General features: G+C 40.4%; 1 protein-coding gene across 9 annotated transcripts in view; it reads right to left on the reverse strand.

The window, feature by feature from the left end:
• The window catches only part of CRYZL1 (crystallin zeta like 1), a 59,656-nt gene that overhangs the window by 16,357 nt on the left and 22,254 nt on the right, over nucleotides 1–21,045 (reverse strand). For all 9 annotated transcript variants that reach the window (XR_001370768.2, XM_027773979.1, XM_006153892.3 and 6 more), the window contains 4 exons: nucleotides 19,189–19,261; nucleotides 16,534–16,578; nucleotides 13,350–13,418; nucleotides 303–436 (listed from right to left, as the gene is read on the reverse strand). Coding sequence is in view for 8 of the 9 variants with exons in the window: in XM_027773979.1 (XP_027629780.1) it covers nucleotides 303–436; nucleotides 13,350–13,418; nucleotides 16,534–16,578; nucleotides 19,189–19,261 (321 nt within the window). In the remaining variant the exon portion in view is untranslated. The remainder of the gene's footprint in view (nucleotides 1–302; nucleotides 437–13,349; nucleotides 13,419–16,533; nucleotides 16,579–19,188; nucleotides 19,262–21,045) is intronic.

Genomic DNA, 21,045 nt, shown 5'->3' on the forward strand with positions numbered 1-21,045 from the left:
TACAAAAAGCCAATAGTTTACAAGTCTACATGTGAGGTGTAGGATACAAAACTGGTAGGAAGTTTTGGAGTATGACTTCAAAGATTCATGAGCTATTTCAGGCTTTAATAAGAATAAATAAAGATGGCTTGTCTGTCTTTCAATGTACCAACAAATTCAAAGTAATAAACTTATCACACTAAATTAACTTTTGTCTCTCATTGATAAAAGCTGCTTATTTAAACAAAATAGAAGGTTGGAAAGGAATCAGTGAACAATCTACTGGCAATAAATTATATTAGCAAATGGTCATTAGCACCTACACTCGCTCCATCCATTATCAGCACCGATTTTCCAGGAGAGAGATGAGAAAGATAATGCAGAGCTGTATAGCATCGTACTCCATCCCGAATGGTCCCAGCTGCTTCTGTCCATGTGACCTTTTCTGGTTTATGAACTATTACAAAGAACAAGAGGAAATGATCCATTAGCAAGTCCTGTTACTCCTGGTTCACTCTAGTTTTCTCTGAATCTAAGACCATGGTGCTGCTCCGAGCCTCTGTAATTATCTCTCACCTCCATTACCGTTTCCTTATTTACACTTTTGCCGTGCATAACCCATTTTCAACACCGAAACCAGTGTGTACTTTTTAACCATCCTATTGGAAAATAAAATACATGCAGGGGCTGGCAGGTGGCATGGTGGTTAAGGGCGCTGGACTCCCACACGGTGGACTGCGGTTTGAGTCCTGGACCTGGCAGCTTGCTTTCTCACTTTAACCCCCTTCACTCTGTCCCTCTCTGGTCAAAATAAATCAATAAACAAACAAACAAATAAATAAAATAATTATTTAAAAAAATGCAGGAAAGCACACGAAACATAAAAGTACAGCTGCATGGATAAATACAAAGCAAATAAACAAGTAACTATCATCCTCGTGGAGGAACAGTCCCAGCAGCCTCCTCTCTTCTCATCAGAGGGGTACCAGGATTCTAACTCAATGTCTTATTTGCCTTTATGGTTTGTCCCTCAAGTATGCATTCTTACACAATATCCTTTAGTTTGTCCGGCTTTGTATTTTCTCTAAATAAAACTGTACCATATGCATTCTTTTGAAAAATTATTTTACTGAACATTAGTGAATTAATTAATTTTAATTTGACCAGAGAGAGAGACATAGTGAGACAGGGGGTGGAGGGAAGTGAGAAACCAAGTCATCAGGTCCGGGAATCGAACCACGGTCAGCCATGTAGGAGTACAGCATCCTTAACCACCATGCCACCTGCCAGTCCCCATGGTCTTTTGGTGTATGAGACTGTAGCAGTGCTTTTATTTTTGTTCTTTTATGGTGTTTCACTATGTGGAAACATCTTTGTTTGGTTATCTATTCTCTAGCTGATAACATTTGTGTTGTCTCTAGTTTCCAGCAGTTATAAACATAATATTCTTGTATAAAAGATACTGTCATATAATGTATGATTTTCCCTAGGATATGTACTTCAGAGTGGAAATCCCAGGACCCAGAGATTTCCTTTGACTTAATTACTCACTTCCAAAGAGGTTGTACCAATTTATTTTCCCACAGCAGTGTCCTGTTGTGAGAATCTTGTCAATCCTTGGTAGTATCAGACTTACACATTTTTAGCAATCATCTGTGTGTATAATGGATCTATGATTTTTTATTTTTTATTTTCTAATTTGCCAGAGGGCAGCATGTGTGCTTGCTGGAGAAAGACAAAGACACAGACAGAAGAGGAAATGAGAAAGCACCCCCAAGGGGGATGGTCATGCAGCAATCCCTTCTCCTCTATCTCTCCCTCCTTTAGGGATTTTGGGCAAGCACACATACACATTTGGCCTGTTTTTCAAACCCATGGGACTCAAACTGCACAGTTAGCCAGAGGGATTTAGTTGCCTTAACCACAATGCCATTGGCTGGGCCCATTTCTGTAATTTTTTTTTTTTTTTAAGTTTTTTTTTTTTTTCTTTTTTTTTTTTTTTTTCCTTTTTTTGGAGAGATTTTCACTGTAGGGCGCGTGCGCTCGCCAGACAGACAGAGAGAGACATAGAGACAGAAAGCGAGAAATCACCCCCCAGGGGGAATGGTCACGCCGCAATCCCTTCTCCTCCATTCTCCTCTCGGGATCTTGGGCACGCACGCACACGCGCCCGGCGTGAGATTTAAGCCACTGGGTCCGGGACACGAACCGCGGTCGACTACGTGGGAGTCCAGCGACATAGCCATTACGCTAACTGCTGGTTCCCGAGAGGTTTTTGCTAAAAAGGGCACACAATTGCCAGACAGACAGAGAGAGACAGAAAGTGAGAAATCACCCTCCCAGAGGGGATGGCCACATCACAATCTCTTCTCCTCCATTCTCCTCTCGGGATCTTGGGCACGCACGCACACGCGCCCGGCGTGAGATTTAAGCCACTGGGTCTGGGACTTGAACTTTGGTCAACTATGTGGGAGTCTAATGACATAGCCATTACGCCACCTGCTAGTCCCCTGTTTCTGTGATTTTAATGTTTCTCTTGACTATTAATAAAATTGGGCATCTTCCTTGTTTTTTTAGTAACGTGACATTCATTTTGTGAAGTGATTATTGAAGTCTACCAATTTTTATATTGTATTTATCTTTTTATTTTTATAAATTTATAGGAAATCTTTATATATTATAGATGAGTGTTTTGTTTATGTGTTAGAAATACTTTTAGCTTTATGGCTTCTCTTTGCAATCTCTGTGTCCTTGAAAAATATAAGTGTCAGAATGTTTTAGAAATATAAATAAAATGCCAATACTTTTTTTTTTTGTTTATGTTTACACGCATGTGATTTTTTTCACAGTACAAAACAAACCTTTCTCATTTTACCTAAAATCAAGTTTTAACACTTCCTGCAGTATTTACCAGCTTTTTAAAAATATATTTCCTGTAATGGCAATAGATTCAGATGAACGAGTGCTAACTAGTGGGGAAATAGGACATCCAAGTTTACCTATTGAAAATGTTCAGGCAGATAAGCAGGGAATTAAACAGTAAAAGCATACTAAGCACTAGTTGATAGCATGTATAGTAGTTTATTCCTTATAACACTCTTTAAAAAAAAAAAAAGATTTTCCCCATAGGGCACATGAGCCCACTGGAGAGAGAAAGAAAGAGAAAGGGAAAATGAGAAATCACCCCTCAGGGGGATGGCCACGGCACAATCCCTTTTCTATTCTCCTCCTGAGATTTTAGAGACACGCACACCCACACCCACCCACACTCACACACATCTGGCATGACTTTCAGCCACCATGTCTAGGACTCTACCTGTGGTTGGACATGTAGGAATCCAACACTTTAACCACCATGTTCCCTGCCGGCCCCATTCCTTATAACACTCTTTTAGATAGCTATTCTTCCCAATTTTACCAATTATAGAAAGTGGTTCAGGGTAATTAATTTGCTCAAGGTCACATTAGATACATGAATACATGACTCTAAACCACATGTACTCTAACAGTACATGCTTAATCTAATACAATTTACTCACATGGTCATTTTGGGAGACACCTTCCATCCATAGAATTGAGACTACCATATATAAAAGAGTTAAAAGTCACCCAAGCACCTTAAGGCATTGGAAAGAGTTAACTCGAGGTCTCAGTGTCTCCTTGATACCTGGTTGATTCAATGTCATTGATGTCTTAAGGCGGAAGGCTCATTAAAATTTCCAGGTGCTTCAAACATTCTCCTCCTCCCTCTTTTTCTTCCTGGGCTAGCTGATCCCTCCCTAACCTTATCACAGATGACTAACTTCTGCTTTCCTAAGTTTCTACCTTCATATATGGAGATTAAAGCCACTCTCTTCTGGCACTGAAACAAAAATAAACCTCCAAATATATGGCAGATCAACGTGGTCAGATATGACAGAGACAGCAATTAAATAGTCCAGAGATTGTGAAATATCAACAGGTATCTTTCCAAGAATCATCCTAATTAACCAATCATAAAGCCATCATCATTAAAAGTCAATAAATGCTCCTGGGGACCAGCAGGGAACATGGTGGTTAAAGCACTGGACTCCCACATGGCCAATTGAGGTTCAAGTCGGGGACCTGGAGGCTAGAAACTCATGCTGCGCACATGTGCGTGCACCCAAAATCCTGGGAAGAGAATGGCAGAGAAGGGATTGTGGCATGGCCATCCCCCAGGGGAGATTTCTCTCTCTCCCTCTCACTGTCTCTGTGGTGAGTGCACACACCCTATGGCAGAAACCTTTACAAATAAATAAATAAAAAAAAGTTCTTGGGAACCAGCAGTTAGCGTAATGGCTATGTCACCGGACTCCCACGTAGTCGACCGCGGTTTGCGTCCTGGACCCGGTGGCTGAAAACTCATGCTGGGCGCGTGTGCATGTGTGCCCAAGATCCCGAGAGGAGAATGGAGAAGGGATTGCGGCGTGACCATCCCCCCCTGGGGGGTGATTTCTCGCTTTCTGTCTCTATGTCTCTCTCTGTCTGTCTGGCGAGCACATGCGTCCTATAGCGAAAATCTCTCCAAAAAAATAAAAAAGTTCTTGGCCCCTGCTCTCCAGGGTCAATGAAACTCTCAACATCTGGCCCCTTTCTGCTGTTTGAAAGTGAATAAATTAATGGGACCAGGAGATGGTATAATGGTTTTATCACTGGACTGCCACGTAGTTGACCATGATTGAGTCCCACAGATGCAGTGGCTTAAACTCACACCCAGCGTGTATGCATGCATACCCAAAATCCTGAGAGGAGAATGGAGTCCAAGGGATTGTGGCGTGGCCATCCCCACTCCCCCCTGGGGTGGGGGGTGTGATAGCTTGCTTTCTGTCTCTTTCTCTCCGTGTCATTTTAGTGAACACGTGTGCCCTATAGCAACAATCTCTCTTAAAAAAAAAAAAAAAAAACAACTTAGAAAGTGAATAAATTCTTTTCTGTTTTCTTTTATCTCTGAGTTTGTGAATTCTTTCACAGGCCATGATCAGGACCACCCTAACATATAACAGAGATCACCCTAATGAAACATTTATATATGTATACATATGCATAAACATACATATATAAAATATAAAATATATGTGCGTATGTATAAATATATGCATGTGTGTATATATATACACACACACACACACACACATACATGCACACACACAATTTATTTTTGACAAAGGGCATGTATGCTCACCAGAAAGAGAGAAAGAGAGAGAGAAAGAGGGACAGCAGGCACAGGGAGAAAGCAACCCATCAATAGGACACGGTCTTGCCGTAGTCCATTCTCTGTTTCTCCTTCCTGTGGGATTTTGGGTACATCTGGTGTGATCTTTTCTTTTCTTTTCTTTTCTTTTCGTTTCTTTTCTTTTCTCTTTATTTTTTAAGAGAAATTTTTGCTATAGGGGTGTGCACTTGCCAGAAAGAGAGAAACAGAGATACAGAAAGTGAGAAATCACCATCTGGGGGGATGGCCGCACAGCAATCCCTTCTCCATTCTCCCCTCAGGATCTTGGGCACATACGCACATGCACCCAGTGTGAGTAAGCCTCCAGGTCTGGAACTCGAACTACAGTCGACCATGTAGTTCAGCAATGTAACCACTACACCATCTGCTGATCCCTCTGGTATGGTTTTTAATCTGCTAGGGCCAGATGGTATGGTCATCCATGTGAAATGTCACTCCCTCAACCACTAGGCCATTGGGGCCAGCCCATAACTACCATATTTATATTAAAGAATTAGTCAGGATGTGCTTAAAAATACAATGGCAATGAAAATGCATTTAAGATTCCAAAGGTTCTAAAATTGCTTGATGGACAAGAGTTAATGTCAAAATCCTTGCTTCTGAGTAGGTGGTTGGCAGATGTTTATAATGTTATCAAAACTAAACAAAAGAAAGCCGTATGTAGATCGACAATAACAGTTTATCATCACCCAAGAATGATAATTTATTTTCTTTCTAGTTTAGATCAAAAGGAATAAAAAGACGACAATGCCAAAAATATGTTCCAACCTTCCAAAGAGAAATACGATTATTTTTATGTATAATGGAATGGCTTAAGAATTAAAGTCTAGTTATTAAGAACAGCAGGTGGTGAGGTGGTTAAAGGCAGTGGATTCCTATGGCTGACCACGGTTCGAGTACCGAACCTGGTGGCTTGCTTTCCTACTTTCCCGCTCCTTCTCTCTCTGGGTCTCTCTTTCTGGTTAAATTAAAATAACTAAATGAATAAAAGAAAAATCAAAACAACAACAACAAAAACTTGATCATCAATATTGAAAGGATTAACAATGTATTTTAGGAGGTTGTTTGGAATTTAATTTTTCAGATTAGTGAAAGTATAGACTTGTTGAATGTGACTGAATACAAAGCTCTATTAAACCAACAAATTAATAGAACTAAAATAGAGTTGTGGTAAACTGATAATTTTCCTTTGTAAAGTTTCAGGGAACATAAGGAAATTACTCCCTCTTTCACTAACAGTTAGAACGGCAACAGAGCACAGAGGTGGCTATCTAGAGGAGGTTACCTAGCTAACATCCTTACTTGTAAATCCAGACAGTATGCGGTCGCCTTAAGGTAACACCGTTAGAGGTCTTTTTTTTTTTTTTTTAATAATTTTTCTTGAGAGATTTTTGCTGTAGGGCCTGCCTGTGTGCTCATTGCAGAGATAGAGAAAGTAGAGAAAGACAGAAAGGGAGGAATCACCCCGCGGGGAAATGGCCACATGGCAATCCTTTCCTTCCATTCTCTTCTCAGGACTTTGGGTTCACATACATACATGCCTGGTGTGAGTTTTAAGCTGCTGGGTCTGAGACTTGAATTGCAGTTCACTACGTGGGAGTCCAGCGACGTAACTATTATGCCATCTACTGGTCCACCTAGAGATCATTCTTAAAGTACTTATTTTTAGAAAATATTTTACTGTGTTTTGTTTCTCAAGGACTATCTGCATTGTTTTCTGTGTATACTTTGATGGGTTGTTGGGTTATATCCATTCTCCTGATTTACAAACAAGTCAGGAAAATAAAATGTCATATGTATGGTTGGCCTGTCTAAGCTTAAACTTCATAGCTAGGAAACTGATGTTCAGTTTGTTTTTCTCCTTTCTATCCTTGTTATAAATCTCAAGTGTTCAGAAATGTCTAAAGGAATGGGACTTGTGTATCATCATTTTTATTTTTTTTGAGAGATTTTTGCTATAGGGTGCATGTGCTGAGAGACAGAGAAAGTGAGAAATCACCCCCCAGGGAGATGGCCATGCTGCCATCCCTTCTGGACCATTCTCCTCTCAGAATTTTGGGCATGCATGCATGCACCCAGCGTGAGTTTCAAGCTGCTGGGTCCAGGACTTGAACTGCGGTCAGCAATGTGGGAGTCCAGAGCCTTTATGACTATGCCACCTGCTGGCTCCATCGTTGTTGTTTTAATAGTTCACCTTCTATAGCAATTTAGGTTAATCAAGCTTGGAAGTGGTTTTTTAGCACAATGGTTAAGAGAAAAAGATCCCACATGCCTGACCAAGGTTTGAGTTACAGCTCCAGTGGGTTGAAAAACATGCTGGGCACATTTTGCATGCTCCAAATCCTAATAAGACAGAGAAATGTAGAAAGAGATTGTGAGGACCAGCAGATGGCATAATGGTTATGGTGCAGGATTTCCACATAGTTGACCACAGAATGAGTCCTGGACCTGGCAGCTTAAAACTCGTGCCAGGCGTGTGTGCATGCATGGCCAAGATCTCAAAAGGAGATGGGAAGACAAGGGATCATGGCGTGGCCATCCCGCAGGGGGTGATTTCTTGCTTTCTGTCTCTCTGGTGAGCACATGTGCCCTATAGCAAAAATCTCTTTAAAAGAAAAAGAAGAGATTGTGATGTGACCACATCCCCAGGGATGTGTGATTTCTCCCTCTGGATAGCACATGCATTATCTGTCAATTAAAAGCAGCAACAACAACAAAAAATCAAAACACACCAACAACAAAATCCTAAAAATGTAAAGCCTGGATGGAAGATGGGGATCACACATGACCAGACCTGTAGGGGATGCCTATCTCCCTTTCTCTCTCTGTCTTCCTCATGTGTGTGTATGTGCTCTATCATGGATAAAGAAAAAAAGAAAAGCCTCAAGCCTAGGAACCCAAACTAGAGGTATTACCTGACTCAATATTCACCAAGTTCTCCAATGAATAGAGCAATAGGGCCACCCAAGGAAACATTAGAGACAAAAATTGTACCGTTTCCTGTAAAGAAGCCAGTGGTAGTTCTCAATTTTCAAACTGCACAATGTCGAAAAAGTTAAGAATCAAGACTTTTCACAGCATGGTATTTGAAAAAGATCTTTATCTCTATCACTTCCTCCTTTCCTTTTAAAATTTGTATTTTTGAGAAAGAGAGATGCACCTTGCACAGGGTTCCCTTGTGATGCCACGATCCCCTTTGTCTAGCCCTTCAGCTGTTCAGGATCTTAGGTACACTTAGCATATTTCAGATTTCACCACTACTGGCCATCTGATCTACAAATGTGGTGGGATTGACAAAAGAACCATCAAAAAATTTGAGAAGGAGGCTGCTGAGATGGGAAGGGGCTCCTTCAAATACGCTTGGGTCTTGGATAAACTGAAAGCTGAACGTGAGCGTGGTATCACCACTGATATCTCCCTGTGGAAATCTGAGACCAGACCAGCAAGTACTATGTGACTAGTATCGACGCCCCAGGACACAGAAACTTTATTAAAAACATGACTATAGGCACATCGCAGACTGACTGCTGTCCTGATTATTGCTGCTGGTGTTGGTGAATTTGAAGCTAGTATCTCTAAGAACAAGCAGACCCATGAGCATGCCTTTCTGGCTTACACACTGGGTGTGAAACAGCTGTCAGTGTTAACATAATGGATTCTACTGAGCCACCCTACAGTCAGAAGAGATGAGGAAATTATTAAAGAAGAAGTCAGCACTTACATTAAAAATTTGGCTACAATCCCAACACAGTAGCATTTGTGCTAGTTTCTGGTTGGAGTGGTGACAACATGTTGGAGCCAAGTGCTAATATGCCATGGTTCAAGGGATGGAAAGTCACCTGTAAAGATGGCAATGCCGGTGGAACTACACGGCTTGAAGCTCTGGATTGATTGCATCCTGCCAACAACTCGTCCAACTGACAAGCCCTTGTGTCTGCCCCTCTAGGATGTGTACAAAATTGGTGGTATTGGCACTGTCCCTGTGGGCTGAGTGGAGACTGGTGTGCTGAAACCTCGTATGGTGGTCACCTTTGCACCAGCCAATGTGACAACTGAAGTTAAGTCAGCTGAAATGCACCATGAAGCTCTGAGTGAAGCTCTTCCCAGGGACAACGTGGGTTTCAATGTCAAGAACGTGTCTATCAAAGATGTTCGAAGTGGCAATGTTGCTGGTGACAGCAAAAATGACCCACCAATGGAAGCAGCTGGCTTCACTGCTCAGGTGATTATCCTGAACCATCCAGGCCAAATCAGCGCTGACTATGTCCCTGTACTGGGTTGTCACCGCTCACATTGCTGAGCTGAAGGAAAAGACTGATTGCTATTCTGGTAAAAAGCTGGAAGATGGCCCTAAATTTTGGAAATCTGGTGGTGCTGCCATTGTTGATATGGTTCCTGGCAAGCCCATGTGTGCTAAGAGCTTCTCTGACTAGCCTCCTCTGGGTTGTTTTGCTGTTCGTGATATGAGACAGACAGTTGCTGTTGGTGTCATCAAAGCCGTGGACAAGGAGGCTGCTGGAGCTGGCAAGGTCACTGAGTCTGCCCAGAAAGCTCAGAAGGCTAAACGAATATCCCTAATTCCTGCCACCCTAGTCTTAATCAGTGGTGGAAGAACAGTCTTGGAACTGTTTGTCTCCATTGGCCACTTAAGTTTAATAGTAAAAGACTGGTTAATGATAACAAAACATCGTAAAACCTTCAGAAGGAAAGGAAAATGTTTTGTGGATCATTTCATTTTTGTGTGTGTGACAGTTTTAAGTTACTAGCTTTTAAAATCAGTACTTTTTAATGGAAACAACTTGACCAAAAATCCGTCACAGAATTTTGAGACCCATTAAAACAAAGTTTAATGAGGAAAAAAAAAGAAAATTTATTTTTAGCAAAATAACAATAGTTAGTACTTTGAAACTTTAGACACAGTAAATATCATCGATTTAAATGTAAACTTACAATTTTTTTGAAATGCCAAAGATTTATTAGCCTTGTTCAAGTTACTGTATGAACCAACCAATTAAGTTTCCTAGTCTTGGTAATCCAAAAATCCAAATTGGCCTGTCACCAAAAGGGCTAATTAGTAATTACATTATTTTCTTAAAAAAAAAAAAAACCTGGGTAAATTTTTAATGAAATAGAAGTATACAAAACAATTAATTCTGACATAGCATATCTGTAGGTCGGAATAGTATAAGAAATATATCAACATATTGGCAGTACCACCAGAGTTCCCGCATATCTACTCTGATCACGTGCTGAAAAAGGTAACCTCCAACTAACTTTGCACCCTCCCCTTTTCTTTATACCCTTAAAATAATATATGTTTAACTCTGTATGAACTTTATCTAGCTGTTTGTATTCTTCTATAACTTGCTTTTCACTCAATACTGTTTGAAATTTGTCCATATTGATAGGTTTGGCTTTTCTTTTTCTTTATTCATTTTCATTGCTGAGTATAAATTCATTCTATGAATGTCTTTAGTGATCCTGTCTGCTGAAGAACATTCAGACTGCTGTCTGGTCGGTTGGTCTGTCTGTCTGTCTTTCTCTCCTTCTTTCTTTCTTTCTTGGGAGAGATTTTTCTACAGTGCTTGTGCACTTGCCAGAGAGACAGAGACACAGAAAGTAAGAAATCACCCCCTAAGGGGGATGGCCACATCATAATCCCTTCTCCTCCATTCTCCTCTTGGGATCTTGTGCACACATGCACACGCGCCTGGCGTCCGGGACTTGAATCATGGTCAACTACATGGGAGTCCAGCAATGTAACCGTTACTCCATCTTCTGATCCCTATTGTCTGATATTTCTATTACTAATTATGCTGCTGTGAACTCCTGGACATAGCTCCTAGTGCACATCAAGTTTCTGCAGGGTACACAACTACGAGTGGAATTACTAGGTCTACAGTATATATGTCATTACCTATAAAAGGTGACACTAAATTATTATTATTATTATTTTTTTCTTTGGAGAGGTTTTTGCTATAGGGCACGTGTGCTCACCAGACAGAGACAGACAGAGATACAGAAAGCGAGAAATCACCCCCCAGGGGGGATGGCCACGCTGCAATCCCTTCTCCTCCATTCTTCTCTTGGGATCTTGGGCATGCATGCACACGCACCTGGCGTGAGTTTTAAGCCACCAGGTCTGGGACGCGAACCACGGTCGACTACATGGGAGTCCAGCGACATAGCCATTACCCTTACTGCTGGTCCCACACTAAATTATTTTCATTTTATTTATTTTTTAAAATTTGCCAGAGGCATGGACACTCACCAAAGAGAGACAGAAAGGAAAAAATATTCCCTAGGCCAGCAGGAGGTGTAGAGGTTAAGGTGGCTGAATCCCACAAGACTTACTACGTGGTTTGAGTCCTGCACCTGGCGGATTGAAAAACGCACCAAGCAGGTTTGTGTGAATGCCCTAGATTGTGATAAGAGAATGCAGAAGAAGGAAGGGACTACACATGGCCTTATACCTCCCAAGGGGTGATTTCTCATTTTCTGTCTCTCTCTTTTTCTCTGGTGACTAGCTGTACCCTCTAGCAAAAAATTTGGGAACCAGCAGTTAGCGTAATGGCTGTCACTGGACTCCCATATAGTCGACCTCGGTTTGAGTCCCAGACCCGGTGGCTTAAAACTCACGCCGGACGCGTGTGCGTGCGTGCCCAAGATCCCGAGAGAAGAATGGAGGAGAAGGGATTGCGGCGTGACCATCCCCCCGGGGGGTGATTTCTCGCTTTCTGTCTCTCTGTCTCTCTCTGTCTGTCTGGCGAGCGCACACGCCCTATAGCGAAAATCTCTCCAAAAAAAAAAAAAATTTAAAAAATTAAAAAAAGAAAGAAAAAGTATCCCCCAATGGGGCATGGTCAAGACGCAATCCCCTCCCCTCCATATCGCCATCCTGTCAAGGCTATGTACACATATCTGGCATGTTTCTCAAGCTACTGGGGCCAGGATTTGAACTCTGCTGTCAGCCACATAGGCCTCAAACATCAGGATATGGGGCTTGTCCCTCTTCCCCTACCTTTTATTAAAAAAAGATGCCAGAGGACATGTGTGTTCACCAGGGGGAGAAAGAGAGAGAAAGAGGAAGAGAAACCAAAGAGAAAGCACCCTCCAATGGAACATGGTCAAGTTGCAATTCCTTCTGTTTCAATTCTCCATCCTGTTGGGATTTGGGCATGCATGCACATGTGCCTGGCATGTTTTTCAAGCTGCCAGGGCGGGACTCGAATTCAGTTGGCCATATGGAATCTGACTCATTTAACTACTAGGTTTCATGGCTGGCCTTAAATTATTTTCTAACGCATTTACACCAATTTACACATAAAAGGTTTCACTATTTCATGCCTTTGCTAACAGTTAGGATGGTCAGATTTTAACTCCACACATTTTATCTCCCACATTTCTCCATTTGGGATTTTGGGACACATGTGCACCCACCTGACGTGTTTCTCAAGCCACTGGGTCCAGAACTTGAACTGCACAGTTGGTCATAAACTACCAGCTGCCTTAACTACCATTCCACTAGAAGGCCCAGCATTTTAAAAATAATAGTTTTAGAAAGAGTGCACATGTGTATGCATGTGTAAATCTTGAACTATTCAAAAAATAAATGACTATAACAAAAATTAAATCTAAACATTTTGGTTAAACTGAACACTAGTCAAAAGACATCAGCCACAGAAACAAAAGATGAGTGTTCCTGATTCTCTCCTGTCTCGGATGCCACATGTACTTTCTAGATTTTCTACATTTTTTTTCTTTCAATTTAAACCAAATGGAATAAACTTTTAAATTTTGATTACGTATATAATTTTAGAAGCACACGAGAAACTTTTCTTTAAGCTCTTATCATAAGCAGTGTTAGTAAAACTTAAAGGTGTGCGTGTGTGTAGTGTGTGTATGTGTGTGTATTTCTGAATATAAATTTTATGGTTATTCATTATAAGCTACATTTATTCACATGACCAGTCAACAGATATTTACTATGTACGTGACCAGCAAATAGTTACTTAATAAGTACAGTACTTGTGGTAGAGTCAAAGACTCTAGAATGTCATTAACATCACCCATGGTAAGACTGATGTGAACTCCAAAGAACTAAGGAGTGACATACCCAGGTAATGCTCATGTACTCTAACAACTTCACAAAGTCCAGGGTCTTCAGAATCCAGGGGCAAAATTCCTAAAAATTAAAACAAAAAATGTAAGGAAAATAAGCCCCAAACAATTCATCCCTAATAAGAGATCAGTAAGTATTTAGTTTAGTTTTTTAAAAATTAATTAATTAATTAATTCTTTTTTCTGCTATAGAGCACGGGTGCTTGCCAGAGAGACAAAGAGAGATGCAGAGACAGAAAGTGAGAAATCATCCCCCAGAGGGATGGCCACGCTGCAATCCCTTCTCCTCCATTCTCCTCTTGGAATCTTGGACATACACACAGACACACTTGGTATGAGTTTAAGCCACCGGGTCCAGGACTCAAATTGCGGTCAACTCATGGGAGTCTAGTGACATAGCCATTATGCCAACTGCTGGTCCCCCAGTTCAGTTTAATTTTGAGGCAGGTTCCCAGTGCGGGGAAGGGAGAGACTTCACAAACATGGAAAGGAGGCAAACCATTCATTATCTGGCATAGGCTCTGCCAACCAGGCAATCTGTTTCTTTTTCTCTCCTTTCTTTTACTTCTGAGTGATGGCAAAGATGATTGTTGATGTTATAAAGGTAAGTCAGAGTCTTGGGATACCTGGACTCCTCACTGAAGTTGTCCTTGATGCACAGTTACCGTTCCAAAGTCTGGTTCCATAAGATACCTTTGCATACTTCCAATAAAATCCTATTTCCCCCAAGCTAGTAATTTTTTAAAAAGAATGATTTTTTATTTATCATTATTATTATTATTTATTTTGCTATAGGGTACTTGCACTCACCAGAGAGAGAGAGAGAGAGAGAAAGAGAGAAAGAGAGAGAGAGAGTGAGAAAATAAGCCACCAAGTCTGGAAGTAGAACTGTGGCTGGCCATGTGGGATTCAGTGTCTTAACCACCATGCCATCTGCTGGCCTGTTAGTCATTTTTGGTCTACTGCAAAAAGAACCTTCAGTAATACAGTATGTCACTGACTTCTTGAACAAAAAATTATAAAAGATAAGTAAGACAACAAATCTCAAAGAAAATACTTGAATAAAAGGTAATAGTGTAAAAAGCTGATAAAAACTTTTCTACAAATATATTCAATGAGAATAAACACTTTCTCTATATGAATGTTTTCCACAGAGAAACTGGAATTTCAAAGACTACCATGAAAGTCGTACACTAAGAGGTTATAAATTACCACGGCAGAGTGAAAAATGTCATTGACAATTCAGTAATACATGCCTTAGAAAAAAGAAAAAACAACACAGATTATATTATCACATGTGTAACACATATTGTAATATTCAATGTCAAATAAGATGAGTATGTTTATATCCTTGATTTGGTTATTAGATACTGTATGCATGCTTTGAAAGCCATACTGTGTCCCACGGATGTATAATGATTATATGTAAACCAGAAATCACACAAACAAAAAATAAATAAAAGATATATTTGTATGATTATCTAGGATATAAGTATAAATACATGGGGTCTTTAACATGTTCATGAAAAATGTGTATTATATTATTAAATTATTCATAGCTTCAAACATTTTTTTACACCAAATAGATTCATACTTTAATTTCTTTTTTCTTGACTATTTTGAGGTCTTCTATATATATCAGCAGAAATAGTACTAATTATGGATTTTTTTTTAAGACAGATTTTTGCTATAGGGCATGTGTGCTCGCTGGACAGAGAGACAAAAATTGAGAGATCACCTCCCAAGGGGGATGACCACACCACAATCCCTTCTACTCTAGGGATTTGGGGTATGCGTGCACACACATCCAATCCTCTGGGTCGAGGACTAGAACCACGGTCAGCCATGTGGAAGTCCATCTGCTTGTCCTCTAATTATGGATTTTTAAAAGGATTCAATAAAATAAATGTTTCAAGTCAATATTTAGTGTTTTCAGAGTAGGAAGGAGAAGCTCTGTGCAATTCAAGTTGAAGTGGAGAATGGATTGTCTATGGGGAGTCTTTAAAAAAAATTCGTGAGGGACCAGCAATTGGCATAATAGCTATGTCGTTAGACTCCCATATAGTCGACCGTAGTTTGAGTCCCGGATCCAGTGGCTTAAACTCACGATGGGCGTGTGTGCGTGCATGCCCAAGATCCCAAGAGGAGAATGGAGGAGAACGGACTGCGGCATGGCCATCCTCCTGGGGGGTGATTTCTTGCTTTCTGTCTCTCTGGTGAGTACACATGCCCTATAGCAAACCCCCCCCCCAAAAAAAAATCATGAAAAATGAGTATTATGAAAAAACTATGCCAGGATTTAAAAGACATTTTGGAGGACCAGCAGATGGCATGATGGTTAAGGTGTGGAACACTCCCACAATGGCTGACCATGGTTCGAGTGCCGGACCTGGTGGCTTGCTTTCTCACTTTCCCTCTCTTTCTCTGGTCAAATTAAAATAAATGAATGAATAAATGAAATCAAATAATTCTTTAAAAAGATATTTTGCACAAAAATAAACTCATACTTCAATTTTACTTTTCATGAACATTTTGAAGTAGCCTTATATATGGCCCACTGAGTATTCTTCTTGAAGCATTACCTGTGACTTTCCTTTTTACTAGATTTCAATCTGGCCACAGCTAGAGACCTGCGAGGAAAGGGCTGCCACAAGCAGAGAGCAACTATGGTTATCTTTCTATTTATAAAATCAATAGCCAAATACTGACAAGCTAAAAATGTTCTGCTAGGGACCACCAGGAATATGGTGGTTAAGGCACTGGATTTCCGCATGGCTGGCCATGGTTTAAGTCCTGGACCTAATGGTTTGACAATCATGCTGGGTGTGTGTGCATGCGTGCCTAAAATCCTGAGAGGAGACTGGAGGACAAGGGAGTGCAATGTGGCTGTTTCCCTTGGGGGTGATCTCTCACTTTCTCTCTCTTCTGTGTCTCTCTGGCAAGTGCATGTGCCCTATGGCAGAAATCTAAAAGAAAGAAAAGTCTGCTAATTGGGATCAAATTCCCATTTTTTTCCATAAATGGCTATTTGAGTGCCAATTCCAAAAATCAAAAAGGTATCCCTATTTGAAGGTCATAATGATTCATAATTAGGTCATAATGGTTAATAATTACATAGAAAAGAGAAAAAAATAAGTAAAACAGATGACTTGAAATAGGACTATCAATTAATAACTTACCAACTACTTCATCATCTGGTTGAAAGAATGATACTTTGCTTCCAACTAAAAAATGGAGAAAATAGTTAATATTACAAGGTTATTAAATATATTTATTTAACTATTAAAATAAATCAAAAGATTAATGGATTTATAAAAAAATCACTAATTTCACAAAGAGGCAAACGTCTAAGACATTCTGATAGACAATAAGGACTGTGTGATAGAACATTAGAAATCTAGATTCTCTAAAAATAGGTCATGTGGTTGTTGAAACGATGTAGAAACATGAAGGGGTCTTTGAAAAGTTAATGGAAAATGTTAGTATTATGAAAAACTATGCCTGGCTTTTATAGTTTTTAATTTTTTATAGTTTTTAAATAAACACTACTTTAATTCCAGATTTATACTTGTTAAGATATTTAAAGTGAGGGACCAGCAGTTGGCATAATGGCTATGTTGCTGGACTCCCACATAGTCGACCGCGGTTCAAGTCCCGGACCCGGTGGCTTAAAACTCATGCTGGGCGCGTTGCGTGCGTGCCCAAGATCCCGAGAGGAGAATGGAGGAGAAGGGACTGTGGCGTGGCCATCCCCCCTGGGGGGTGATTTCTCGCTTTCTGTCTCTCTGTCTCTCTCTGTCTGTCTGGCGAGCGCAGGTGCCCTATAGAAAAAACCTCCCCCCAAAAAAAAGAAAAAAAGAAAGATACTTAAAGTGACATCTCACTGGTGATATCTGGTAAAAAGTTACATGAGTTGAAGCTCAAGGGTGAGAGATCTATGTTAGAAATATATATATTTCAGAGCTGTCAGCCTGTAGGTTTTATGTGAAATAGAGCTGATGAGCTTAGCCAGGTAAAGAGTAGAAACGAAGGGAAGATGTAAACATATAACCACTAGGAATGCCACACTGTTTTTTTTTTTTAGAGGTTTTTGCTATAGGGTGCGTGCGCTCACCAGAAAGACAGAGAAAGATAGAAAGACAGAAAGTGAGAAATCACTCCCCAGGGGGGATGGCCACGCTGCAATCCCTTCTCCTCTATTCTCCTCTCAGGATCTTGGGCACACATGCACATGCACCCAGTGTGAGTTTAAGCCACCAGGTTCAGGACTCAAACCTCAGTCAACTCCATGGGAGTCCAGCAACATAGCCATTACGCCATCTGCTGGTCCCCACACTGTTTTCTTTGTGAAGGAAGCCCTTTCCCCTCAAAAAAAGGGGGGAGGGGGTGGTCAGTAATCCCAGGGCATGCATCAACTGCAGGTGGAAAAAGAAAAGTACAAAAACCAAGTCTCAGGGGATGATGACACAGGAGGTGTCCAATAGAGAAACACAGTGCTAGAGGAGGCCTTCAAAACAGAAACAGCATATTTGGAATTACTGCTTCAGTTCCGACAAATGAGGTCTGGAACCATTCTGCTGACAGAGCCAGCCAAATGGGCCATTTCCAAATTTCCTGCCTCTATCTTACTTCCTTGCTTCACCTCAGTTTCCTCGTCTGTTATATCAGAATAATAATACCTACTTCATGGCTATAGTGTCAAGATTCAGTGTGTGAACACGGTAAAATGCTGAGTTGAAGTAGGCATTCAACTGTGTTTTGGATTTTTTTTCTCTTATTTCCTCTTGTAATTCTGAACAAAATGTTCAAATGCATTGACCTATGGTAGAGGCTTTTTCTCTGATGTGGGAGGCAATATGTGGCATGATGATTAAGGTATCAGACTCCCACATGGCCAACCATGGTTCGAGTCTCAGATCTGGCAGCTTACTTTCTCATTTTCTCTTTCTATGTCTTTCACGTACATGGTAAATGTACATGCTCTATAGCAAATTAAAATAGTAATAATAATTCTTTCTTTAAAGAATTATTTAATTTTATTCTTCATCATTATTTTATATTTTATTTTACTTTTTTGAAATTGACCGGAGAGAGACAGAAAGAAGGAAAGTGAGAAAGCAACCTGCCAGGTATGGGACTTGAACTTTGGTCAGCCATGTGGAAGTCTGGCCACTTTAACCACCATGTCACCTGCCAGCCCCTAAATAAATAATTCTTTTTTTTTTTTTTTTTTTTTAGAGGAGGCACGTGCGCTCGCCAGAAAGACAGAGAGAGACAGAGAGACAGAAAGTGAGAAATCACCCCCCAAGGGGGATGGCCACACCACAATCCCTTCTCCTCCATTCTCCTCTTGGGATCTTGGGCATGCCTGCACACACGCTGGTGTGAGTTTACGCCACCAGGTCTGGGACTCAAACTGTGGTTGGTTACATGGGAGTTCAGTGACATAGCCATTACACTAACTGGTCCCAATAATACTTAAAAAAATATTTTTGGTGTAATGTAGTCATTGACTATTATATAAATTTGGGCCTAAAGTTTATGCTGGCTTGTAAACATTATTAAAAAGGAAAATACTGGTCATTCTGTTTGATGTATGATTATTCATGGGTTTAATTATATAATCTCGACATATTTACTAGTCTGTAATAAGCTTTTTTTCCTGTAATTATGAAATACCAACTAAATTCTATTCTTCTATTTAAAAAGAAGTACTTTTGTATAATTAAATATTTGAAAGCCTGTGTATAATTTTATGTACTGGGGTAACAATTAGCTATCATTTAATTCTCTTTCCTTAGAAAATAAACATGGTTATACATTTGTAAACTTACCATCTAAAACAATTCCAGCAATTTCTCTTCCAGCAGGGAAGAAGTCCTTCTCCATCTTCATTTCTGCCAGAAGCTAAATCATGACACAGGCTGTTAATACACTACTGTCAAGAATAAATCCTGGACTCTAATATACGTGTAAAGCAAGAACAAAAATCAAACCATGGGAAGAGCAAATAGTATAAACTTTTTGGAATTAAGACAAATCAAATACTTCACAAAATAGGTTTCTTTTTTATTATTAATTTTGTTTTTTCATTCATTTATTTTTTAATTTGACCAGAGAGAGAGAGAGAGAGAGAGAGAGAGAGAGCGCAAGCAAGCCACTAGGTCCAGGACTCGAACCATGGTCAGCCACGTGTAAGTATCCAGCACCTTAACGATCACACCACCTAGCTGTTCCCCAAAATAGGTTTCTGAATAAGGTAGGAAACCAAAAGTTGGCTGAGAAATTAGTTGATATATGGGACTAAGGCGTTGAGTAGTAGGATTTAAACCATCACTAACATACTTTTTTTTTCTGGCCAGAGAGCACTCACTAGAGACAGACAGACAGAGAGGAAGGGTGAGGGAGAAAGCATCTCCTCCCTCCCCCAATGGGAAGTGGTCATATAGAAATCCCTTCTCCAGGGCCAGCAGGTGGTGTGGTGGTTAAGGTGCTGGATTCCCACATGGCCAACCACAGTTCAAATGCCATGGCTTGCTTTCTCACTTTCTCTCTCTCTCACTCTGTCTCCCTCTGGTGAGTACACGTGCCCTCTAGCAAGTTAAAAATAAATAAACAAACAAACAAATAAATTTAAAGAAATATTAATTTAAAAAAAAGAAAAGAAATCCCTTCTCCATTTCTCTATCCTATTGGGATTTGGGGCATGCATGTACATGTGCCCAATGTGTTTTTCTAGCTGCAGTGGCTACAATTCTAACTTAGCTGACCATGTGGGATCTGGCTACCTTAATCACTATGCTATGGAGATGTCAACATCCTTTTAAAAAAAAATTTTTTTTTTGAAGGTTTTTGCCAGAGGGTAGAGACAGAGAGACAGAGAGAAGGAAAATGAGAAATCAACTCCTAGGGTGGATAATCATGCCAAAAATTCCTTCTCCATTTTCCTCTTGGGATTTTGGGCATGCATGCACACATACCCAACATGGTTTTGAAGCAGCCAGGTCTGGGATTCAAACTGCCATGTTGGAGTCCTATGCCTTAACCACCATGTCACCTGCTGACTCCTTCAACACTCTTTTAAAAACACCTTTACTGTGTAAGGTGTAAAGTGAAATTATGGCCAAAACAATTCTTGGTTGGCTGTTTATCAGTCATATTATTTAGGTGGTATGCAGAAAGGTGATTTGGAGAGGACATTGTTGAATAAGAGAGAAACTGCCAATGAGAATGACAGGTTCTCTACTTGCATACCCTTTAAAAACACCTGAGTTTTTTCTCACAAGTTTGGGTTAGACAGCAGGTGGGAAGAAGTGATGAGTTTTTATATAGAAACTGTTATATGACTTCAGATTTCACAGTAACTGAACTTTTTTTTTTTTTTTTTTAGCTAAAGATTTTTGCTATAGGGTGCATAAGCTTGCAGAAACACAGAGAGAGACAGAAAGCAAAAAATCACCTCCCAGGTGGAATGGTCACATCACAATCCCTTCTCCTCCAGTCTTGTCTTGGGATTCTGGGCATGCATGCACACGCATCCAGCGTAAGTTTTAAGCTGCTGGGTCTGGGACTTGAACTGTGGTAGACTACGTGGGAGCCCAGTGAAAAACCCCACGTGGCATGGTGGTTAAGGATGGTAGGCTCCCACATGGCTGACTAAGGTTCGAGTCTTGGACCTGGTGGCTTGCTTT

Source organism: Tupaia chinensis, unplaced genomic scaffold (assembly GCF_000334495.1).
Source record: "Tupaia chinensis unplaced genomic scaffold, TupChi_1.0 Scaffold000392_1, whole genome shotgun sequence".
In the NCBI taxonomy this organism is placed as follows: domain Eukaryota; kingdom Metazoa; phylum Chordata; class Mammalia; order Scandentia; family Tupaiidae; genus Tupaia; species Tupaia belangeri.